Source organism: Equus przewalskii, chromosome 14 (genome assembly GCF_037783145.1).
Source record: "Equus przewalskii isolate Varuska chromosome 14, EquPr2, whole genome shotgun sequence".
Classification (NCBI taxonomy): domain Eukaryota; kingdom Metazoa; phylum Chordata; class Mammalia; order Perissodactyla; family Equidae; genus Equus; species Equus przewalskii.
Window position 1 is genome coordinate 10603308 of NC_091844.1, and position 21001 is coordinate 10624308.

Below are 21001 nucleotides of genomic sequence, written 5' to 3' on the forward strand. Positions count from 1 at the left end.
GTTTGAGAGGCAAAGGGTGCTAGGTAGGAGCTCGGACTTTGAAGTCCTAAAATTAGGGTTCTCTATCTGGGTTCATTTCCCTGTGTGTGAAATAGGATTAATAATGCCTGTCTCATAGGATTTTGTGAAGGTTTAAAGCGTCTAATGGACCTAGCATATAGGAAACACTCAGTGAGTTGTATGTCTATCATTATTATTACTAATTCTACGTTCTAGTGACCTTTCTTCACTAGTGGAGATTTCTAGAAAATGTTCAGTTTTACAAAGTACTGAGACGGTCATTTCTGAATGCCTACAAATGGCTCCTTTAATCAGCCATGTTATACTGAGGGAATTGTCTCTTGGGCTTGTTAGACATTTCTGGAGGTGCATTAACTCACCCCACTAGAGTGTCGTTTAGTATATTGCCAAGTAGATCTCGTCCCTTTGAGGCCACCAGGAATCACTGCACATCTCAGAGTGCCTGACATGCCCCCAGGGAAGGAGACCTGCCACGTAGAGCAAACTGAACCAGTGGCTGGCTGCAGTTTTTTTGTTTGGTTTTATTTTTTTACTTTTTAAATTTTTTAAAGATTGGCACCTGAGCTAACAACTATCGGCAGTCTTCTTCTTTTGTTTTTTGCTTTTTCTCCCCCAACCCCCCCAGTACATAGTTGTATATGCTAGTTGTGAGTGCCTTCTGGTTGTGTTACGTGGGACGCCGCCTCAGCATGGCCTAATAAGCTGTGCCATGTTCATGCCCAGGATCCGAACCAGTGAAACCCTTGGCTGCCAAAGCGGAGCACGTGAACTTAACCACTCGGCCACGGGGCTGGCCCCCGGTTTTATTTTTTTAATACAGTTAACATTCATTGAGAATCTATTATATGCTAGGAGACTATGCTTAAGTACTTCTAATTACTTCATTCCATTTTCTCAACAGCTTTATTACATGGGTGGTGATCTCTTGGATATCCTGAGTTAAAGCAATGCTAAGTGATGAGTCGTAGGTCATACAGTACCCTGCATTTTCTAAATGCCTGAATATTCCCAGTTTATACCCTGGGAGTAGGTTAATCACTGGAAAAACTGCGTTCATTCTCTGATGATGATAAATAGCAGTAATAACTGTAACCTTTTTATTATTTATGAGATAACGTGAAAGAGGAGCCAGGACAGGTTGTTTTCTCATTTTGTAGATGAAACCGACATAAGTGATGTACCCGAAGTCATGTAAGTAATGATGGAGCTGGATCTAGGACCCAGGTCTTTTGACCTTTATATATTGTAGACTGTCAGTTTTCTTAATTTTTCTTTTTCTTTTTCTTTTTTTTTTTTGGTGAGGAAGATTGGCCCTGAGCTAACATCTGTTGCCAATCTTCCTCTTTTTGCCTGTGGAAGATTGTCGCTGAGCTGACATCTGTGCCAGTCTTCCTCCATTTTGTATGTGGGATGCGGCAACAACAGGGCTTGATGAGCAGTGTGTAGGTCCACGCCCAGGATCTGAATCTGAGAACCCTGAGCCCCCAAAGCAAAGTGTGGAAACTTAACCACTGGGCTGGCCTCTCTTAAAATTTTTGAAACACTATTATTGTGCAATAGGGAAACTCAGGAGAGTGAAGATTATGTTACTCAGGAACCATTGTGTGATCATTAGAGTTCTCAGCTTGGAATCTGTGGCTTTCTATATGTTTAATGAGCCCCATAACTTTCCCCTTTAAATAAGTAACCATAACTTTCTTTTCACAAGCAAAATAGAACCAATGAGGAGGGGATGTAGTTTGAAGCTTTTTGCCTGGAGGAGAAGAACCATATCATTCTAGTATATTAAATGACTAGTTTGGATATGGGGGTAATGTTTATAGATACAGTTTAGCCCAGCCAAAAGTCTGTTTATAACGGTAGCTGATAAATGAAGAAACCAATATTAGGCATTACTGAACAAATTTTTCTTTCTCTTTTCCTCTTGAATAGGATGAAAACCTGAGACATCAACCTGTGAAGACGATCCTGAATAATAAGTGTGAATGGTGTTGCTGCTGGACTTGTTCTGCAGAGTGTCTGAAATGAACCTCTCTTATTGATTGTGTTTATTGCCCCAGAGCCAAGAGTACTGGATTCAGTTGACTTCAGGATAAAAAGGGAACAGTCTTGTTTATCATCATAAACATATGAACCAGTGTGATGGTGAAATGAGATGAGGCTCCGAAATGGAACTGTAGCCACTCTTTTAGCATTTATCACTTCGTTCCTTACTTTATCTTGGTATACTACATGGCAAAATGGGAAAGGTAAGGAAAATATCTCCAAAAATGTACGTGAAATGTAGTAGGCTTTTTGCTTTGTAAATGGTGCATGAATGCTTAGGATAAATATCCCGACAATCTGCATGTTGCATGCTGTCTGCTGGTGGCTTGGCAGTTTCTTTCTGACAAAAGTGAAACCATGCTTGGACAGAGAAGATAGAGAATTTCTAATTTGAATGGAGTTTGTTTTCAGTTTCTCCTAATTGCACTTGGAGAAACAGATCCTGATCAGGGGTTTATGTTATACGTGACAGCCAAGTTGAATAATAAAGACTTTTGTTTTGGCATTTTATTTTTATTATTAAACATCATAAATGTTTAATAAGCTTCCTTATACTGGATGTTATATAAAACGCCTGAAAGGGCATAATCATTGCCCTCATGAAATCTGCATGCTGATTGTACTGATTTGGTGCTGTGTAGTTAATGATTTAAACTGCATGTGTTGACAGATTGCTCTTTAAGCAAAAGTATTTATGAAGTAGGGAAGGAGAAATTCTGATTAGAACATTTATATTTTTTAAAATAATTGTGTTTAGACTGTTGAACTGTGTTTTTAAGGAAGATTATTCGTTCAGTGATTGGAACAATATTCAGGGATAATGCAGTTTTTTGCCTTTTTTGAAAGAAATTCATTTGAAGAAGTGAGAGAAAATATTTGGGGTAAATTCCTACCCACACTTTTTACCTGTCTCCTTTACTTACGCTAGTCTAAGAAATGTTGATGCCAAGAAGGATGGAGGTGTTGAGAGCAGCGCATCTTTGGTTTGTTAGTCACGTTAGTCATCATCAACTGGTTATTTGAAGATACGATTGCTGGGATTATTTCATTGACTCATATGAAGATAACTGAAAAGATGGATTCATGACTCAATTTTTCTCTGTGTGTGTATAGATACATATATAGAGATATGCATATGTCTGTGTGAGTATGTATATGTGTAAAATAAGCTGATATAAGTGAAAAACATGCTGTATGCTTTGAGCAAGTATGGTTTTCTTTTTCTCTGAGTTGGGCTCTAATTTTAGGGGGATCTCTGGGGAAAAATGAATGAAAAACTTGATGAAGACCTTTCTTCTTTGTGGACAAAGATATACATTTTAGATTTCATTTTTTAGTTGTACCAAAGGAAGAAGACTTACTCGGGAAGAACTTTGGATACTAATGTAATTAAACTACTGATTGTCTGCGGCGTGAACAAAACAGATGACTGGCCTTAGAAGTCTGCTTAGGAAATAAGAGAATTGACCATAAGAAGAGTAGATGGTTTTTTTTCTTATCAGGAAACTTATCTTTTCAGGGAGAGATATTAATGGAGAAACTTGACTCTTCTCACTGCAGCTTATTTAAGAGATGAAAAGTTTTGGAATCTCCATTCCATTTACCTTGTTTCTTATGTAAAGGCATTATAAGCATTATTATTATTATTATTATTATTATTATTATTTTTGTATTAAGCTTTCTTTAGAATTAAAATTAAGTTAAAAAATATAAAGCTTCTTTCACCACGTGGTATTAGATACATACACAAAAAATCTGCTCTCTTTGAACAGCTCTGTAATCTTTCATGCATACTCTTCTGCTCTCTCTTTCTGTTTCCTATTTTGTCCACTCTTTGAGGTATCAACAGAGGTCCCTGTTATGGTTATGTAAAGTCCTTTGTGTTTTAATGCTATCATTTATGTAACCGCTCTAACTGCTGAGCATTTCGTTTCTTTCCAGATCGTTCTGACAATCAGACAACTTGGATTTTCCAGAGCAGGTCTGATTTCAGATATTCACTTCTAGTAAACCCATAAACCCTGTGCTCTGATTTGTATTTTGGAAACATGGTTTCTGTGATCATTGACATTGTTGGACTAATAATTTTTATTTTTCATTCATTCTTTGGTCCCTTTCCTATACCTCTCCTGTGCCTAGCACTGTATTACATGCTATGAATATGAAAAGGAATAAGAAACTTCACACCTTTGAGAAGCTCAGGGACTGGTAGGGGAAGATGCATGTAAACAAATATGATATTGTCAGATAGATTGAGATAGAAGCAATAACAGAGTGCAGGACTTGTGCTGTTATAAGCATGTTGCATGTTATATGTTATCTCATTTAGTCCTCATAACAACCCTGGGAACTATTATTACTCCCTTTGTATAGATGAGGAAACCAAGGCAGAGTGGAGACAGAGGCTGTTAATTCTTGAGTCACTTCACAGAGGAAGAATAAATGTGAAGGCAATGCCAGGCAGAGTAGGGGACAGTGGGCATGTCAGGTAGAAGGAGCTGCGTATTCAGCTACAAAGTGCTGAAAGGGTGTAGAGTATTTGTGCTTTGGGATTATGGGTTGCTCATTATGACTGGCACATAGGAGTCCTAGACTGTCTCAAGGTTTAACTGGTAGTCACAGTGCAGCTCCTATCATATTTGTCATAGGTCTTCATCTACCACTTGAAAGAATACATGGGCTTGTCCATGGGATTGGCATAAGTTGGGAAGGGTGTCAGGAAACCAGCCAGGGAAGCCAGAGTTTGGGCCAGGGTACCAGTTTCAGCAAAGTATACAGGATTCTCACATAAAAATGAGGCAGAATTCCAATTATGTGGAGTGGACAAGTTGGGAAAGTTGTAAGCAAGTGTTGTGAGAGTGGGACAAGAGTAATTACATGTCTCATTTGTAGGTGGGGCTCTCCTAATGAACCTCCTACTTTGGTTAGGCACAGTCCAGCAAGACTGAGCAAGCAGTCGTAGATCTCTCCCTAAGGGAGATATAACATTCGTGTACATGTTTCTGTGTGGACATGTATTTTCATTTCTCTTGAATATTAACCTAGGAGTGGAATTGCTGGGTCGTATGGTTGCTCTGCGTTTAATGATTTGAGGAGCTGCCAGACTGTTTTCCAAAGCAGTTGGACCATTATGCATTCCCTCCAGCAGGTTACAAAGGTTCTGATTTCTTCACATTCCCATTCAGACAACACTTGTTATCTGGCTTTTTGATTCTACTAATCCTAGTGGTAATGAAGTAGTATTTCATTGTGCTTTTGATTTGTAGTTCTCTAATGACCAGTGATGTCTAGCATCTTTTTATGTACTTATTTGCCGTTTGTATATCTTCTCTGGAAAAATGGCTATTAACAGATCCTTTGCCTATTTTAAAAATGTGTTATTTGTCTTTTTATTATTAAGTTATAAGAATTCTTTATGTATTCTGGATACAAGTTCCTTGTCAGATATATGATTTCAAAATTTTTTCTCCCATTCCGTGGGTTGTCTTTTCACATTCTTTATGATGTCCTGTGAAACACAAAAGTTTTTAATTTTGATTAAGTCCAGTTTATTTTTTGTTGTTGTTATTGCTTGTGCTTTTGGTGTTGTATCCGAGAATCCATTGCCAGATCATGAAGATTCTCCTGTGTTTTTTTCTTTATAGTTTTTGCTCTTACATTTAGGTCTTTGATCTGTTTTAAGTGCATTTTTGTATGTGGTGTGAAGTAAAGGTCCAGCTTCGTTCTTTTGCATGTACCTAGGTGGTTAGTTGTCCTTAGACCATTTGCTGAAATGACTGTTTTTTCCCCATTAAATGGTCTTGGCATTCTTGTTGAAAATTACTTGATCACAAATGTATGGATTTATTTCTGAACTCTCAGTTCTATTCCATTGATCTTACTTGTGGTAGTACCACACTGTCTTGATTATTGTTGTGTGTAGTAAATTTTGAAATTGGGAAGTGTAAATCTTGCTACTTTATCCTTCTTTTTCACAATTGTTTTGGCTATTTTGGGTCCTTTGCAATTCCATATGAATTTTAGAATCAGCTTGTCAATTTGCTTAAAAAAGCCAACTGGGATTATGATAGGGATTGCATTGAATCTATTGATCAGGTTGGGTAGAATTGCCATCTTAACGGTGTTGGGTCTTCCAATCCATGAACATGGGATGTTTTTCCATTTATTTAGATCTCTAATTTCTCTCAACAGTTTTTCTGTATGTTTACATAGTATGTTTTATGCTTCTTTTAGTAAATTTATCCCTAAGTATTTTATACTTTCTGATAGTATTTTGAATGGAGTTGTTTTCTTAATTTCCTTTGTCAGTTTTTCATTGCAAGTGTGTAGAAATACAATTCATTTTTGTGTATTGATCGTCTATCCTGCAACCTTGCTGAACATATTAGTTCTAACAAGTTTCAGTAGATTCCTTGGAATTTTCTGTATACAAGATCACGCTATCTGTGAATAGAAGTAATTTTATTTCTTCCTTTCTAATTTGAATGCCTTGTATTTCCTTTTTCCTGGCTAGAACCTCCATTACAATGCTGAATAGAAGTGGTGAGAGTCAATGTCCTTGTCTTGTTCCTAATCTTAAGGAGAAAGCAGCCAGTCTTTTGCATTTAAGTCTGATGTTATCTGTGATGTTTAAATAGATTACTTTTTTCCAGTGAAGGAAGTTTCCTTCTATTCCTAGTTTGCCAAGTGTTTTTTATCACGAAAGAGCTGGATTTGGTCAAATTCTTTTCCTGCGTCTATTGAGTGATTTTTCTTTTGTATTCTATTGATAAGATATATTAACTGATTTTTAGATGCTCAACCAACCCTTCATCCTTAGGATAAATAATGCTTTGTCGTGGTGTATAATTCTTTTTATTATGTTGCTAGATTTGGTTTACTAGTATTTCTTGCAGATTTTGCATCCATATTTATAAGGGCTATTGCTCTGTACTTTTAATGTATTTGTCAGATTTTGATATCAAGGTAGTATTAGCCTCATAGAATGATAGGGGAAGTGTTCCTCTTCTGTTTTTTGGAAGGGTTTATGGAAAATTGGTATTCTTCTTTGGATGGTTGGTAGAATTAGCAATGAAGTCATCTGGCCCTGGGCAGTCCTTTTGGGTAGTTTTTTGATGACTGATTCAACTTCACTTGTTACAGGTCCTTTCAGATTGTTTATTCTCCAGTCAATTTCTGTAGTTTGTATTTTTCTCGGAATTTGTCCATTTCATCTAGTTGTCTAATTTGTTGGTGTACAGTTGTTCATAGTATTCCTTTATAATCCTTTCTATTTTTGTAAGATCAGTAGTTATGTCCTCTCTTTCATTTCTATTCTAGTAGTTTGATTCTTTTTTTTCTTGGTCAAACTAGCGAAAAGTTTGTCACTTTTGTTGATCTTTCAAATAACCAGCTTTTGGTTTCTTGATTTTCTCTATTTTTCTCTTCTCTATTGTATTACTTTCTGCTCTAATCTTGATCATTTCCTTCCTTCCTCTTGTTTTAGGTTTAGTTTGCTCTTCTTTTTCTAGTGTCTTAAGGTAGAAGGTAAGGTTATGGATTTGAGGTCTTTCTTCTTTCATAATATAGGTGTATACAGCTATAAATTTCCCTCTAAGCACTGCTTTAGCTGCATCCTGTATGTTTTGGTATGTTCTGTCTTGATTTTCATTCATTTCAAAGTATTTTATGATTTCTTTTTTGATTTTTTTTCTTATGCCAATTGGTTATTTAGGAGAGTGGTGTTTAATTTCCACATATTTGAGTTTCCCAAGGTTTTCCCTGTTATTGATTCCTAATTGCACTGCATCATAGTCAGAAGACATACTTGATATCATTTTTATCCTTTTAAAGTTATTTAGATTTGTTTTATGACCTAGTGTATGATCTATCCTGTGGAATGTTCCAGGTGCACTTGAGAAGAATGTGTATTCTGTTGTTTTTGGGTGGAGTGTTCTATAGATGTTTGTCAGGTCCAGCTGGTTTATAGTGCTATTCAGGTCTTCTGTTTCCTGGTTGACCTTCTGTCTGATTGTTTTATCCATTGTTAAAAGTGGAGTCTTGAAGTCTGCAACTGTTGTTGTAGAATTGTCTGTTTCTCTCTTCATTTCTATCTGTTTTTGCTTCATGTCTTTTGGTGTTCTGTTATAGGATGCATGTATGTTTATAATTATTAAATCTTCCCTGTTTTATCTCTAGTAACATTTTTTTTAAAGATTGGCACCTGAGCTAACATCTGTGGTCAATCTTCTTTTTTTCTTCTTCTTCTTCTCCCCAAAGCCCCCCAGTACATAGTTGTATATTCTAGTTGTGGTCCTGCTGGTTGTGCTGTGTGGGACACTGCCTCAGCATGGCCTGATGAGTGGTGCCATGTCTGAGCCCAGGATCCAAACCAGCGAAATCCTGGGCCGCTGAAGCAGAACATGTGAACTTAACCACTCAACCATGGGGCTAGCCCCACTCTAGTAATGTTTTTTGTTTTAAACTCTATTTTATCTGATATTAGTATAGCCACTCCAGCTTTTCTGTGGTGTCTGCTTGTATGGTATGTCTTATTCTATTCTTTTACTTCAATCTATTTGTGTCTTTAAATCTACAGTGTGTCTCCTATAAACAACATACAGCTTTTTAAATCCAGTCTGACAATGTCTGTCTTTTGATTGGACTGTTTATCCATCCACGTTTGATTTTATTGGTATAGTGTGACTTAACATCTGCCATGTTACTTTTTGTTTTTTGTATGTCTCGTGTCTTTTTTTGTTCCTCATTTCCTCCTTTACGTTTTTTTTGCATTGATTGAATATTTTCTAATGTAGCATTTTAATTCATTAATAACCTTTTTCACTATTTTTTGAGTATATTTTAGTGATTGTTCTAGGATTTACCATGTACATCTCAACTTATCAGAATCAGCTTCAGATTTATACTACGTTAATTCCAGTAATATATAGAAATGTTGCTCCTATTTAACTCAATTCCTTTTCCCCCCTTTTTTGTGGTATTATTATTGCACACATTATATCTGTTGATGTTACAAACCCAACAATACATTGTTATAATTATTATTTTGTCATCTGTTACTATTTCCTTAGCACATTACAGCTTTATTCTCACTTGCCTCCTTTGTGCTGTTCTTGACAAATATGTTTCCACGTGTAGTTATTGACAAATATGTTTCCACGTGTAATATTCAATAATACGTTGTACATATTTTATACAATTTTTAAATCAATTGAGAGAAAGAAAACATATGCATTAATATTGTCTGTTATAATTATATAATTACTGGTTCTCTTTGTGTGGATTTGAATCACTGTCTAGGATCACTTGCTTATAGCCTGATGAACTTCCTTTAGTATTTTTTGTAGAGCAGGCCTGCTGGCAATGAATTCTCTCAATGTTTCTTTATCTTGGAATATGTGTATTTTACCTTCATTTTTGAAGGATAGCTCTGCTGGATGGTAGGATTCCTGGTTGACAGGATTTCTGTTTTTGTTTTTGTTTTTGTTTTTGTTTTTGAGCTCCTCGTGTTACTCACTGCCTTCTGCCCTCCGTTATTTCTGATGAGAGGTCAGCTGTTAATCTTATTGGGGTTCCCTTGTAAGTGATGCACCATTTTTCTCGTTTTCTTTAAGATTTTCTGGTGTTGACTCTTATCATATTTACCATGATATGTCTGTTTGTGGGTCTTGCTTCCTAGATGTGTACGTTATTATTTTTCAGTAACTTTGGGAAGTATTTCGTTTTTGTTTCTTTGATTTTTTCCCACCTTTCTCTCCTCTCCTTCTGGTATTCCCATTATATATATAATGGTATGCTTAATGGTATCCCAAGTTTCTCTGAGGCTTTGTTCATTTTTCTTCATGCTTTTTTCTCTTTCTTCTGCTTACATAATTTCTTGATCTCTTTTCACTTTTGCTGCTTCTTTCTTTTGCTAGTTCAAATCTATTGTTGAGGCCCTCTAGTGAATTTTTTATTTTTGTTACTGTACTTTTCAACTCCAGAATTTCCATTTGGTTCTTTCTTAAAATTCCTATCTCTTTATTGATATTCTTTATTTGATACAGCTTTGTCATACCTTCCTTTACTTCTTTAGTGAAGCTTTCCTTTAGTTCAGAGAGTGTATTGATGATTGCTGCTTTACCTGTTAAATCCTACATCTAGTCACACTCACAGGCAATTTCTGCTGCCGGTTTTTTTTTTTCTGGTGTATGGGTTATACTTTCCTGTTTGCATGTTTCATAATTTTTGTTGGAAATTGACATTTTAGATAATATATTTTAGCAGCATAGGGTACTTCTCCCTCCGCAGGGGGCTTGTTATTATTTGCTTGTTTATTTGTTTAGTGACTGGCTGGATTATTTTAGTGAAGTCTGTCTTTCTCTCACCACCCCCCGTCCCCCAATGTTAAGTCTCTGTTGTGCTCCTCAGGGAGGCACGGTTTTGGGTCTGCCCACAATCATCCAGTGGTGGCTGTTGTTACTGGTAGATTCTCTTCCACTCTTTCAGTGACCACTACACTAATTGCTGGCTGATTGTTCTGTTGTTTACAACAGTGCATTGGAGCATAAATTCTGCTAGTTTAATAAAATTGTGGTTCCTTTGAAGAAATTGTTTCTGAGTTGGATGTTTGATATTTGTTCTGACCCCAGAAGGCTCCTTCTAGCTGTCCCTTTCCCTGTTCTCTCTTGCAAACTAGCCACAAACGCCCACAGTCTAGCTGTATCTTCATTAGATCCGCATTTCTCCCAGTTCCCTTCACTGCAGCCTCCACCGTTTCTGAAAGGGCTCTTAGTTTAAACTCCTCCATGCTCTGTTGCAAATGAAGCTAGTTCCTTTGGGAAGAGTTAGGAGTTATCCATTTTATGGCCCACTTTTCCCCCAGGCAAAATTTCTGAGCCAGGGCTCTGGAGGTAGGGGTGAGGATGGTGGCAGGCTTCTCTCTGAGTGGCACCCCCAGTCTAGGCGCTGAGTGCTGGATGAGGGGAGGGGCCCGCAGCCTGAGGTTCTCTTGGCTCTCTCTTTCCTGGCATGGAACCACTGCCTCACTAGCTGGTGGAAGGGCCATTGGGGCCGCAGTATTCTCACAACGCTGCATCCAAAATAGAGCTTTGGTGCGTGAAAAGATCAGATGTCACATCCTGTGAGGTGTAAAAACGTAGACAGCAAATAAAGCATTTTATTTAAAACTATGGCTCTTATTTGTAAACAAAAACAGTGAACAAAAGTTTTTAGGTTTTTTAGTTTTTACTTATGGAATAAGCAAAGCTCCTTTCGAACAGGATTGAAAGGATTGCCTTCTGTGTGTTAGGCACCATTAGAGGTTTGGGTTACGTTAGTGAACATGTCAGAGCAAAATCCCTGCTCTAGTGTGGGAGAAAGCTAAAAAACAAGAAGTAAATTAAACAGTAAGCTGAAGAATAAGTAATGTGCTTTTAAACTTTTTATTTTGAAATAATTTTAGATTTACAATAAATTTTCAAAAAAAGTACACAATTCCCTTATACCTCCTATGAGCAGCTTATATAACCACAGAGTTCAGTTGACTTTGATACAGTCCTATTTATTAATCTATAAACCTTATTTGAATTTCACCAGTTGTTCCGCTAACATCCTTCTTCTGTCTTAGGATCTATCCCAGGATCCCACATTGTGTTTAGTTGTCATGTGTCCTAGTCTCCTCTTTTATGGGAAATTTCCTTAATCTTTCTTTGTCTTTTATGTCCTTGGCACTTTTGAGGATAGTTGGCAAGTTATTTTGTAGAATGTCCCTTAATTTGATTTTGTCTGATGATTTCTCATGATTAGATTGAGGTAATGCATTTTTGGCAAGAGTACCACAGAAATGACGTTGTGTCCTTCTTAGTGCATTATATCAAAAGGTGTGTGATGTTGATGTGTCTTATCGCTGGTTTTGTTAACTTTGATCACTTGGTTAGAGTGGTGTCTGCCAGGCTTCTCCACTATAAAGTTGCTATTTTTTTCTTTGTAATTAATAAGGATTTTGTGGGGGCATCTTTAAAACTAAGCAGATATCCTGTTTCTCATCATACTTTTGCCTGCAAATTTTAATGTCCATTGATAATTTTTTTTTTTTTGGTGAGGTAGATTTGCCCTGAGCTAATATCTGTTGCCAGTCTTCCTCTTTTTTTTTGCTTGAGGAAGATTCACCCTGAGCTAACATCTGTGCCAGTCTTCCTCTATTTTGTATGTAGGTTCCTGCCATGGCATGGCTGATGAGTGGTGTAGGTCTGTGCCCGGGATCCAAACCTGTGAACCTGGGCTGCTGAAGCAGTATGCCCTGAACTTAACCAGTATACCACAGGGCTGGCCTCCATCCTTTGACAGTTTTTGTCTGCAACAGTTATTACTTTGGTGTTTGCCAAATGTGATTTTCTATTTCCATCATTCCTTCTACATTATTAATTGGAACTCTGCTGAAAGGAAGAGATGTCTCTTCTCCCTCATTTCTTTCTTTCTTATTTCTTTATATGAGTATGAACTCATGGGTATTTATTTTGTTCTGTGGGTTATAATCCTTTATTATCATTAATTATTTTGTTGTTTTAATTGTCCCAGGGGTGGCCTTTGGGAGCTCCTTCAAGTTGGTTTTTGTGCCTTCAACATGTCCCTATCTTTTTTTCAAACTTATTGAGGCAAAATTCACATAACATAAAATTAACCACATTAGTGTGAACGATTTAGTGGCATTTAATAGGTTCATAATGTTGTACAACCTCCACCTTTATCTAGCCCCCATTCATTTATTGAGCAATTTTTTATTTTCTGGTGCCATGCTCCAGGTTCTTCTTGTATTTTTCTTTGCCCCAGCCCGTGAAGTAATCATTTCTTCAAGGATCCTCTAGTTCCTTTGGAGAATGGAGTCTTGGTGTGCTTATTCCTACTGTGGTGTCTGTCACTGCTTCTTGTCTCTCTTAGTGGATAGTGCAAGGAAGTATATGTGTGTATACACACGTCTGTATCTATTTCTATACCCATTTGTATATACTAAAAATAATCCACCATGAGTGTGTAATGATCCCTCTGATTTTAATCCAATACTCTAGTGTTCCTTCTAGTCTCCGCCTTCCTTATTTATAACCTCTGTCTCCAACAGTAAAAAACGTGGCTACTAGTATCCCAATATAGTTGTTTCCTTAATCCCAGTACATACATACAATAGTTTCAGAATTGCTAACCCATACCCTAGTGAAAAATAAATGTATTAGGGTACAGTATTTGTGCAGTTCCTTTTGTATTTAGTTTTATAATTGTGTGGTCAAATGCTGTTTTCCAGAGAGTTACTTAGCTTATTTCTTGTCCTAGTCATCTCCCCTTCAGTGTAGTTATGCTGTATTCATTTAAAATACGCTTAGGTCCATTTATTACTGTTGGTATTCTATTTTGGGTTTCCCTATGTCCTGTTTAATTGCAGTCAGTTATATTTTGGATATGAGAAACATTATCTTGGTTCTGAGACTCAGAAGTGTAAAAAAAGGTATCCTGAGAGAAAGCTCCCTTCTCATTCCTTCTACCCCATTTCCATTTCTCCCTTCTTTCTACCCAGTTCCTATCTTGCAGGTAGTCTCATTATTTTCTGTTTTATCCTTCCTCTGTTTCTTTTTTTTTTTTTTAAAACAGACCATTTTTTTTTTTTAAAGATTTTATTTTTTCCTTTTTCTCCCCAAAGCCCCCCGGTACACAGTTGTATATTTTTTGTTGTGGGTCCTTCTAGCTGTGGCATGTGGGACACTGCCTCAGCGTGGTTTGATGAGCAGTGCCATGTCCGCACCCAGGATTCGAACCAACCAAACACTGGGCTGCCCGCAGCGGAGCGCGCGAACTTGACCACTCGGCCACGGGGCCAGCCCCCTTCCTCTGTTTCTTGTTGCACATATTGAGCAGATAACATGAACGGTTCCTATATCTCTTCTTTCTTACATGGAGGGTAATGTACTATAGATACTCCTTTATACGTTGCTTTTTTCACTTAGCAGTGTTTCCTGGAAACAAGTACATATCAGTTTATAGAGATCTTCCTCATTCCTTTTTTACAACTTCATAATAGTCTACTCTGTGGATGTACCATAATTTATCCAACCACTCTCCTCTCTAGGGGCATTGAGGTTTTTATGCGTATACTCATTTATTCCATATTTTTAGTGCATATTTTCTGGCAGCATTGTGCTGTGCTTTGAGTAAGGGAAATCTGGTTTACAGGGGTTTTTTTTAAGTTTAATTTTATGCTTAATTTTTTATCTAAACCATGGGAAATGAAGAACTTAATATTTTGGAAGAAAACTGTAGTTGCAAACTATTGTAAATATGGAAGTCTGGAGATAGAGTTGATTTGATTAACATTTAGATTTAAGTAACTTATTCTGGAAAAGTAGATTCTATCTCTTCTTTGCTAAAGTGTATTTTGTTTTCCTATTAAACTTAATATTTAGTTTTCAAAACCTAAGGATGAAAGGTAGTCAATTTTTTAGAAGCTCTATTCTATATCTTTTCAACAGGAAGCTAGACAGTAACTTAAAGCAAATTGCAATCAGTATCCATTTTTTAAAGATCATTTTGCCAATTTAAAAAGTAGTAAATATTCACATGCCAGGCTTTTTGTCTCCACAGTTGAGATCATGTGATGTGATTTTCTAGCCAAGGGGACAGGGAGTTGGCATGTGTATCCATCTTCATTTCAACAGGTTTCCATATTTATTATCTTCAGAGCAATTTCTTTTCTTCAAGTAAATGTTTGAATTGAAGTATAATATACATACAAAAAGTGCACAGTCATAAGTGTATAGCTCTTTGAATTGTCACAAAGTAGGCAAACCTGTGTAAGAAACGCTGAAAGTAGAACATCTCAGTGCTACATGTCTTTTGGTGTACGTTGGTACAAAAGTCTTTGGGCATTTTACCTAGAAGTTGCTGGATCAGCAGCTTATTTTTAAAAAGGAATCTTTCGGGGGCCGGCCCCGTGGCATAGTGGTTGGGTTCGGTGTGCTCCACTTCAGTGGCCCGGTTCGCGGGTTTGGATCCCGGACGTGGACTTACACCACTTGTCAGCCATGCTGTGGCAGCAACTCATATACAGGATGGAGGGACATTGGCACAGATGTTAGCTTAGGGCAAATCTTCCTCAGCAAACTAAAAAAAAAAAGGAGTCTTTCTAATAGTACTTCTCTGAAAGAACCAGATTTTGGATTTCCTTTCTGTATTGCAGTTTGCATTTGGCCTTCCTGCCTGCCCTTTCCCAGCATTTACTGAATGCTCTGTGTTTGCCTGTCTTGTACTAAGTGATGGGAAGGCAAGGATGATTAAGATGCAAAAACTGCTTTTTGAAAGAGGTTGCTTTCAGGGGCCTGACGAGTAATTAGAATAAGCATGGTTATTCATGCTTTCATGGAGGTGTGGACACAGTGCTATGATAGCATCCAGGTAAAAACAGTTTATTCTGATAAGGGGTTCTGGAAAAGCTTCTCACAAGAAGTAACATTTGAGTTGGTCTCAAAGGTAAATAGGAATTTGATAGGAGGAGAAAGATATTCCCTGCAGTAATGGAGAAGGTGGATATTGGGTTGACCAAGGTGCGTGCAAGTGGCAGAAGACTTAAATGGCAGTAGCATTTGACTTCATGGATCAGAAGTCCAGATGCATAAAGGATGGAAGGGAAGCCAGAAGAGACAAGAGAAAGAAGAAGGGTCTAGGCGCTGGAAGCTTCTGTTAGAGCAGAAGCAGGTATGATGAGAGCAGGTATGATGGCAGTAAAGGTGAGAGATCTGGGTTGTTAGGGAGGAGTTTGTGAAGAAGTGTCATTGTCTTATTACTTTATCCTACATTTTACTTCCTGTAAAATAGCCTCTTTAGACTTGGGTACATTTTTGGGTAGGATGACATGATACTTATTCATGTGCATGCACACATTCTTTTTCTCATAATTTTGCTTAAAAGTACAGCTGATTCTTTTAAATTTCAAACACCTCAATCAGTAGACGATTATAAATATTGCAAAACTTACTACCATATTTATATTTAAACTTTTCTAAGCTATCAATACCATGGATTCATTCATTTCTTTATTTCTGAATCTTCCTTTTTTTTTTGGCTTTTTGTACCTTTCTGAGGTTTTCTTTTTCTTTCTTTCTTTTTTTTTTTTTTTTAACTTTTCTGAGGTTTTAGAAATCTCACCAGGCTGGGGAAAAAAGTGAGTCTGCTGAGATCGCTCGTGCTGAACACAATCAGGGTTATTGACTGAGAGAGTCTTTTGCATGGGGCAGGGGACATGATTGCTTCTACCAAGATGATTTAAATCTGGGCTGGTTGTTACCTACTTGGGTCTTATTTTGTGCTTTAACTTAACTTGTTAGGTTAATAAGACCTTTTAAACTCATGTTGTTTATCTAGACTTTAGTTTTTTCCATGCTGATATTTTCCCTCCGGAATAGGATTCTTAATTGTCCTCTTGTCATTCCCCTGAGCTGGTAGAGATATTGCAAACTTCAGCATGCCTTAGTAGAATCTTCTGATTAGAGGCCAGCTAGAGTTTTCTTCCTCTGAGATAAGGGATCTAGTCTGGGAGCTTGATCATTTTAGGACAGATCACTGAATATTCTTTTTGTGCCAAAATTCTTTGTGTGACCATTTTTCTGATCATTTTTTCCCTGTTCTTATTGCACTTCTTACTTTGTTCCAAAACTGTTGGCCTGCACAGAAGTTACCGTTTCCCCCCATTTCTTGAAAATCACAGACAGCAAATTCGTCTATACTTTATAAGCAGACATGCTTATTAGAGGAAACAAATACTCACGTATATTGACCATCTTCAACTTGTTTAAATTAACAAAAAATTAGCCATATCCTATTCTTTTCCTGTTTTTTGCGTTTCAGCCTTCTGTTGATTATTTTATTTTTCTCTTTTTAGTACTATTTACAGAATAAATTTATGTCCAGCAAATTTTTTTTTCCCTTCAAATGTCCACATTGTCACAGCTTGTCTACTGCAGGCCCTTTTAGGCTGTTTTCCTTATTTCTTTAGAACTCTCCCTGACATCTTTGAAAGCATCCTTGCTTTCTTATCCTGTTTCCATGCTTCTAGAGACATTCTGATTTTTTTCCCGCTGTCAGAAGACGTGGAATTAGCTATGCCTTAAGAGTCTTAGTTCCTTTTAGTAGGAATTATATTAGAGACCCTAATTTGGGTGCCCATGAGACTTAGTGATGGACAAAAGAGTCCCTGTTGTTCTTTGGAAATGGTCATTGGTTGGTTTTTCCACTTTAGCTGATCACGTTGCTATACCCTACTTTCCTTTCTGTATGAGGTTTCATTGATCGCTGAAACTTTGTTCTGTGTTTATGAACTCCAGCTCTCTAAAGAGAGCTCTCTGTATGGAAACTGGGCGAGCCTGGAACTTGTTACTTAAGGGAGAATGTTGAAAGTTGTGTTGGATAGGAAGAATTTGCCTCCTAGTTTGTCTCGTTATTCATATAGTGACAAATGGCCACTCGATCCTTAAATTTACCACTTTGTTGGTCCTGGCAAGCTTCTGTGTAGAGAAACTTCTCTTGGCACCTTGGCTGCTGTTTCAAAGTACCAAAAAATTTTTTAGAAGAAATTTCTTCACAAATTCTGTGTATGAGTTATGGAAAAAGAAGGTAAATGTTCCAGGAAATATAATGTTCCTAAACTGGATGTCTAGTGGCTTGCTGCTATGATAGATTTTTCCCTGTTATCATGTTGTTCTTTCTCTAAGTCAGTGGAAGTTAAGCTTAAAAACTTGACCTTCAAGTTTTGTGGTGTAAAGTTTCTTATTTTTGTTGCCTCTTATCATTTGCATTTATCCCATATTGTCTCTTTTGCAATTCTGCAACATTCCCCCAAATGTTATCCATTCCTATTTTTCCTCTTTTTACTTTTAATCAATGGTAAGGTCCTATTTGTTTGCAAACAATTTTGCAGAGAAATAATAAGACTGATTAGACCTCTTTTATTGCTACATGCTGCTGTCATTGCTGCCATTTCAGGAGAAATAAGCCTGTAGTTTCAAAACTGAAAATAAGCATGGAGTTGGTATTTGGGAACAATGAAGAATACTATTTGTTGACTGTCTTTGCACCCGTGGTCTCATTTAGTCCTCACGATAGCTCTGGGGAAGTAGATGAGTATTAAATCCTTATTTGGCATGAAGACACTTGACTAATTAGTAAATTACTTACTCCCACTCTGTTATAAAACTGGAGAGTGATAGAGACATGATCTGAACACAGGTGTGTCTGATGCCGTGGCTTGTACTACCCGAAGCAGATCTTAGAGACAGACCCTGCCCACTGCCTCCTGTGAATACAGCAGTGTTGCCTGAACGGGTTCTCCATAGAGGAGCTTCTAAAGTCTCATTTTGTTGATCACCTAATGTTACTTCCTTGTATGCTGTTTCTAAAACAGGATTTTCTTTGAACTATAGTATTTAATTATATTCTAGCCCAATTTGTTTATGTTGCAATTTTTTTTAAAAGTATGAAGTTTCAGTTGTGTATGTTAACTTGAGCGATGATGTGGATTTTTTGTTTTGTTACTGAGTACAGTCTTTATAGTATCTTCCTAGCAAAATGTTTGCCATGGTTTTGGACAGATAGAACTTTTTTTTTCTTTCCAGACATAATTACACAGAATATTAGAATTTAGGAGTTCAGGTTTATTGCTTTGATGCAGAGGAGGACACTTATAAATCTGGTGGCTTTTGGGGCCAGCCCAGTGGCGCAGCGATTAAGTTTGCACATTCCGGTTCACCGGTTTGGATCCCGGGTGCGGACATGGCACCGCTTGGCAAAAGCCATGCTGTGGTAGGCGTCCCATATATAAAGTAGAGGAAGATGGGCATGGATGTTAGCTCAGGGCCAGTCTTCCTCAGCGAAAAAAAGAGGAGGATTGGCAGCAGTTAGCTCAGGGCTAGTCTTCCTCAAAAGAAAAAAAAAATCTGGTGGCTTTTGATTAAAATAAAACACATTATCAATGACTATTTTAAATTTAGTGTGTTCCCCTTCTATTATGGACCTGAAAAACAGACTGTTGTCAGTTGTGCTCACTGAAATAAGCTTGTCATTGAATAAATCATAGAGGAGAATGTCATGGGCTTGACTTATATATTTGGTCTATAACAGAGTCGATAAGGCAGATGGCAAAAAATTTATAGGTAGTTAGAAAATGTAGGTTTGCAGTTTGGAATTTAAGTTACTTTGAAACAATTTTTTGTGAATGAGTCATATTGAGGGCCAGGTATATTATGGACTGTATAGAAGTTTTGACTTCTAACAAATTTTCAAATATTTGGATTAAGTCATATAGAAGATTGAGAAAGAACTCCAGAGATTACAAATGACCAGCCTTGCTCTGGAATAGTAGGATTTGATCCCTTTTCAGAAGTGAAAGGCAGGGTTGGTATGGGGTTATTAAATTCTTCAGATGCTGGTCAGGGTTTTCTTTTCATGAGCAGTAATGGCAGTGTTATCACTGGGGAGAAGTAAGAGTCTAAAGACCTTGGTTCTCTTTTAGTTTGCGCTTTGATTTTGGGGAAGTCACTTTAGCTCTCTTGAGCCTGGGTCTTTCTTTTGGATTATGTTTTTGTTTTTTTTGCCTCTCATTCCACTATTAATAATCATAGAGGAATTTTGAAGAGTGGGAGAAGTGCTAGAGGCAAAATATAGGTAAACAGGGTTATTGTTTGTTTTTCTTTTAAAAGGACAAGAACGTGGATACTGCAAATTACAGAGCTTGACAGTTGGGGACAGACATTAATTAAGTACTTTATGAGCATGAATACTTATGGAAAGAAGCAGTGATTGTTAGAGGCCAGCAAAAATGACCTAGAATTGAGTCTAGACAATGAGTGTCTTATGGATGGAGTGCATGTCCCTACCCAACCCTATCCCATTTTTAAAAATTTAGAAGTATACAGAAAAATATAGTGAATAATAGATGCATTCCTCCTAGATTTTCATATTTACTTCTAATCTTTTCATTTTTAATAAATAAAGCATGGCAGAGCTACCTAAAATCTCCCACTCATTTTTTTTACCTTTGCCCCCTTACCTGACGGAGGCAAGCCACATCATATTTGTGTATTCTTCTTGTCCTTTTTTTTTTTTTGAGGAAGATTAGCCCAGAGCCAGCATCTGCTGCCGCTCCTCCTCTTTTTGCTGCGGAAGACTGGCCCTGAGCTAATATCCGTGCCCTTCTTCCTCCACTTTATATGTGGGACGCCCTCCATAGCATGGCTTGACAAATGTTGCGTAGGTCCACGCCTGGGATCTGAACCGGCGAACCCTGGGCTGCCAAAGTGGAACATGCGAACCTAACCACTCTGCCACCGGGCCAGCCCCCTTCTAGTCCATTTTTAATACATTGATTTATGTGTGTAAATATCCATAAATTATATGTCTGTATATATGTGCATATATGTAATTTTGTGTATTTTAAAACATTTACACAAGTAGTAGTATGCTATGTGTAATAGTACTATTCAAGTCTTATGCTATATGTATAAAAACATCTTGCTTTTTTTCACTCATATCATTTCAGTGTTTCTGGGGAGGGATACACCCTGGAGGTCCCTACCCCATCCACCATTTTCGCTGATCTCACTTTATAGCCACGTTTTACACCATTCTGTTCTCTAGTTTCTAGCAAGATTCTGGTCCAAGTTCTTCTTAACTGCCTGTTTAATAACATTTTCATCCTTCTTTATTCAAAAGTTTGTCTTTTAGGGTTTAGGTGGTGGCATGGTAGACATGACTTTTTGTCCCTACATACGTGGTAGATAATGTTTAGGACATGATATCAAAACTTCTGTTTTATTGTTTTTATCAGTCTTTTCAACATCACATTGTATTCCTCATTTTCAGTATCTGAGTACATTTAGTTCTTCATGTCTAGTGATAAGAGTTTTATTGTTAGTTGATTTTC

At 37.2% G+C, this 21001-nt stretch overlaps 1 protein-coding gene across 7 annotated transcripts in view; it reads left to right on the forward strand.

Moving 5' to 3' along the window:
• The window catches only part of MGAT4A (alpha-1,3-mannosyl-glycoprotein 4-beta-N-acetylglucosaminyltransferase A), a 150969-nt gene that overhangs the window by 49351 nt on the left and 80617 nt on the right, over positions 1 to 21001 (forward strand). For 5 of the 7 annotated variants that reach the window (XM_070573521.1, XM_070573520.1, XM_070573519.1 and 2 more), the window contains one exon: positions 1954 to 2270. In XM_070573521.1, coding sequence (XP_070429622.1) covers positions 2177 to 2270 — 94 coding nt within the window. In that variant the 5' untranslated portion in view covers positions 1954 to 2176. Of the gene's footprint in view, positions 1 to 1597; positions 1832 to 1953; positions 2271 to 21001 lie in introns of those variants that run through there. The other 2 variants (XM_070573516.1, XM_070573518.1) reach the window with 2 other exon arrangements.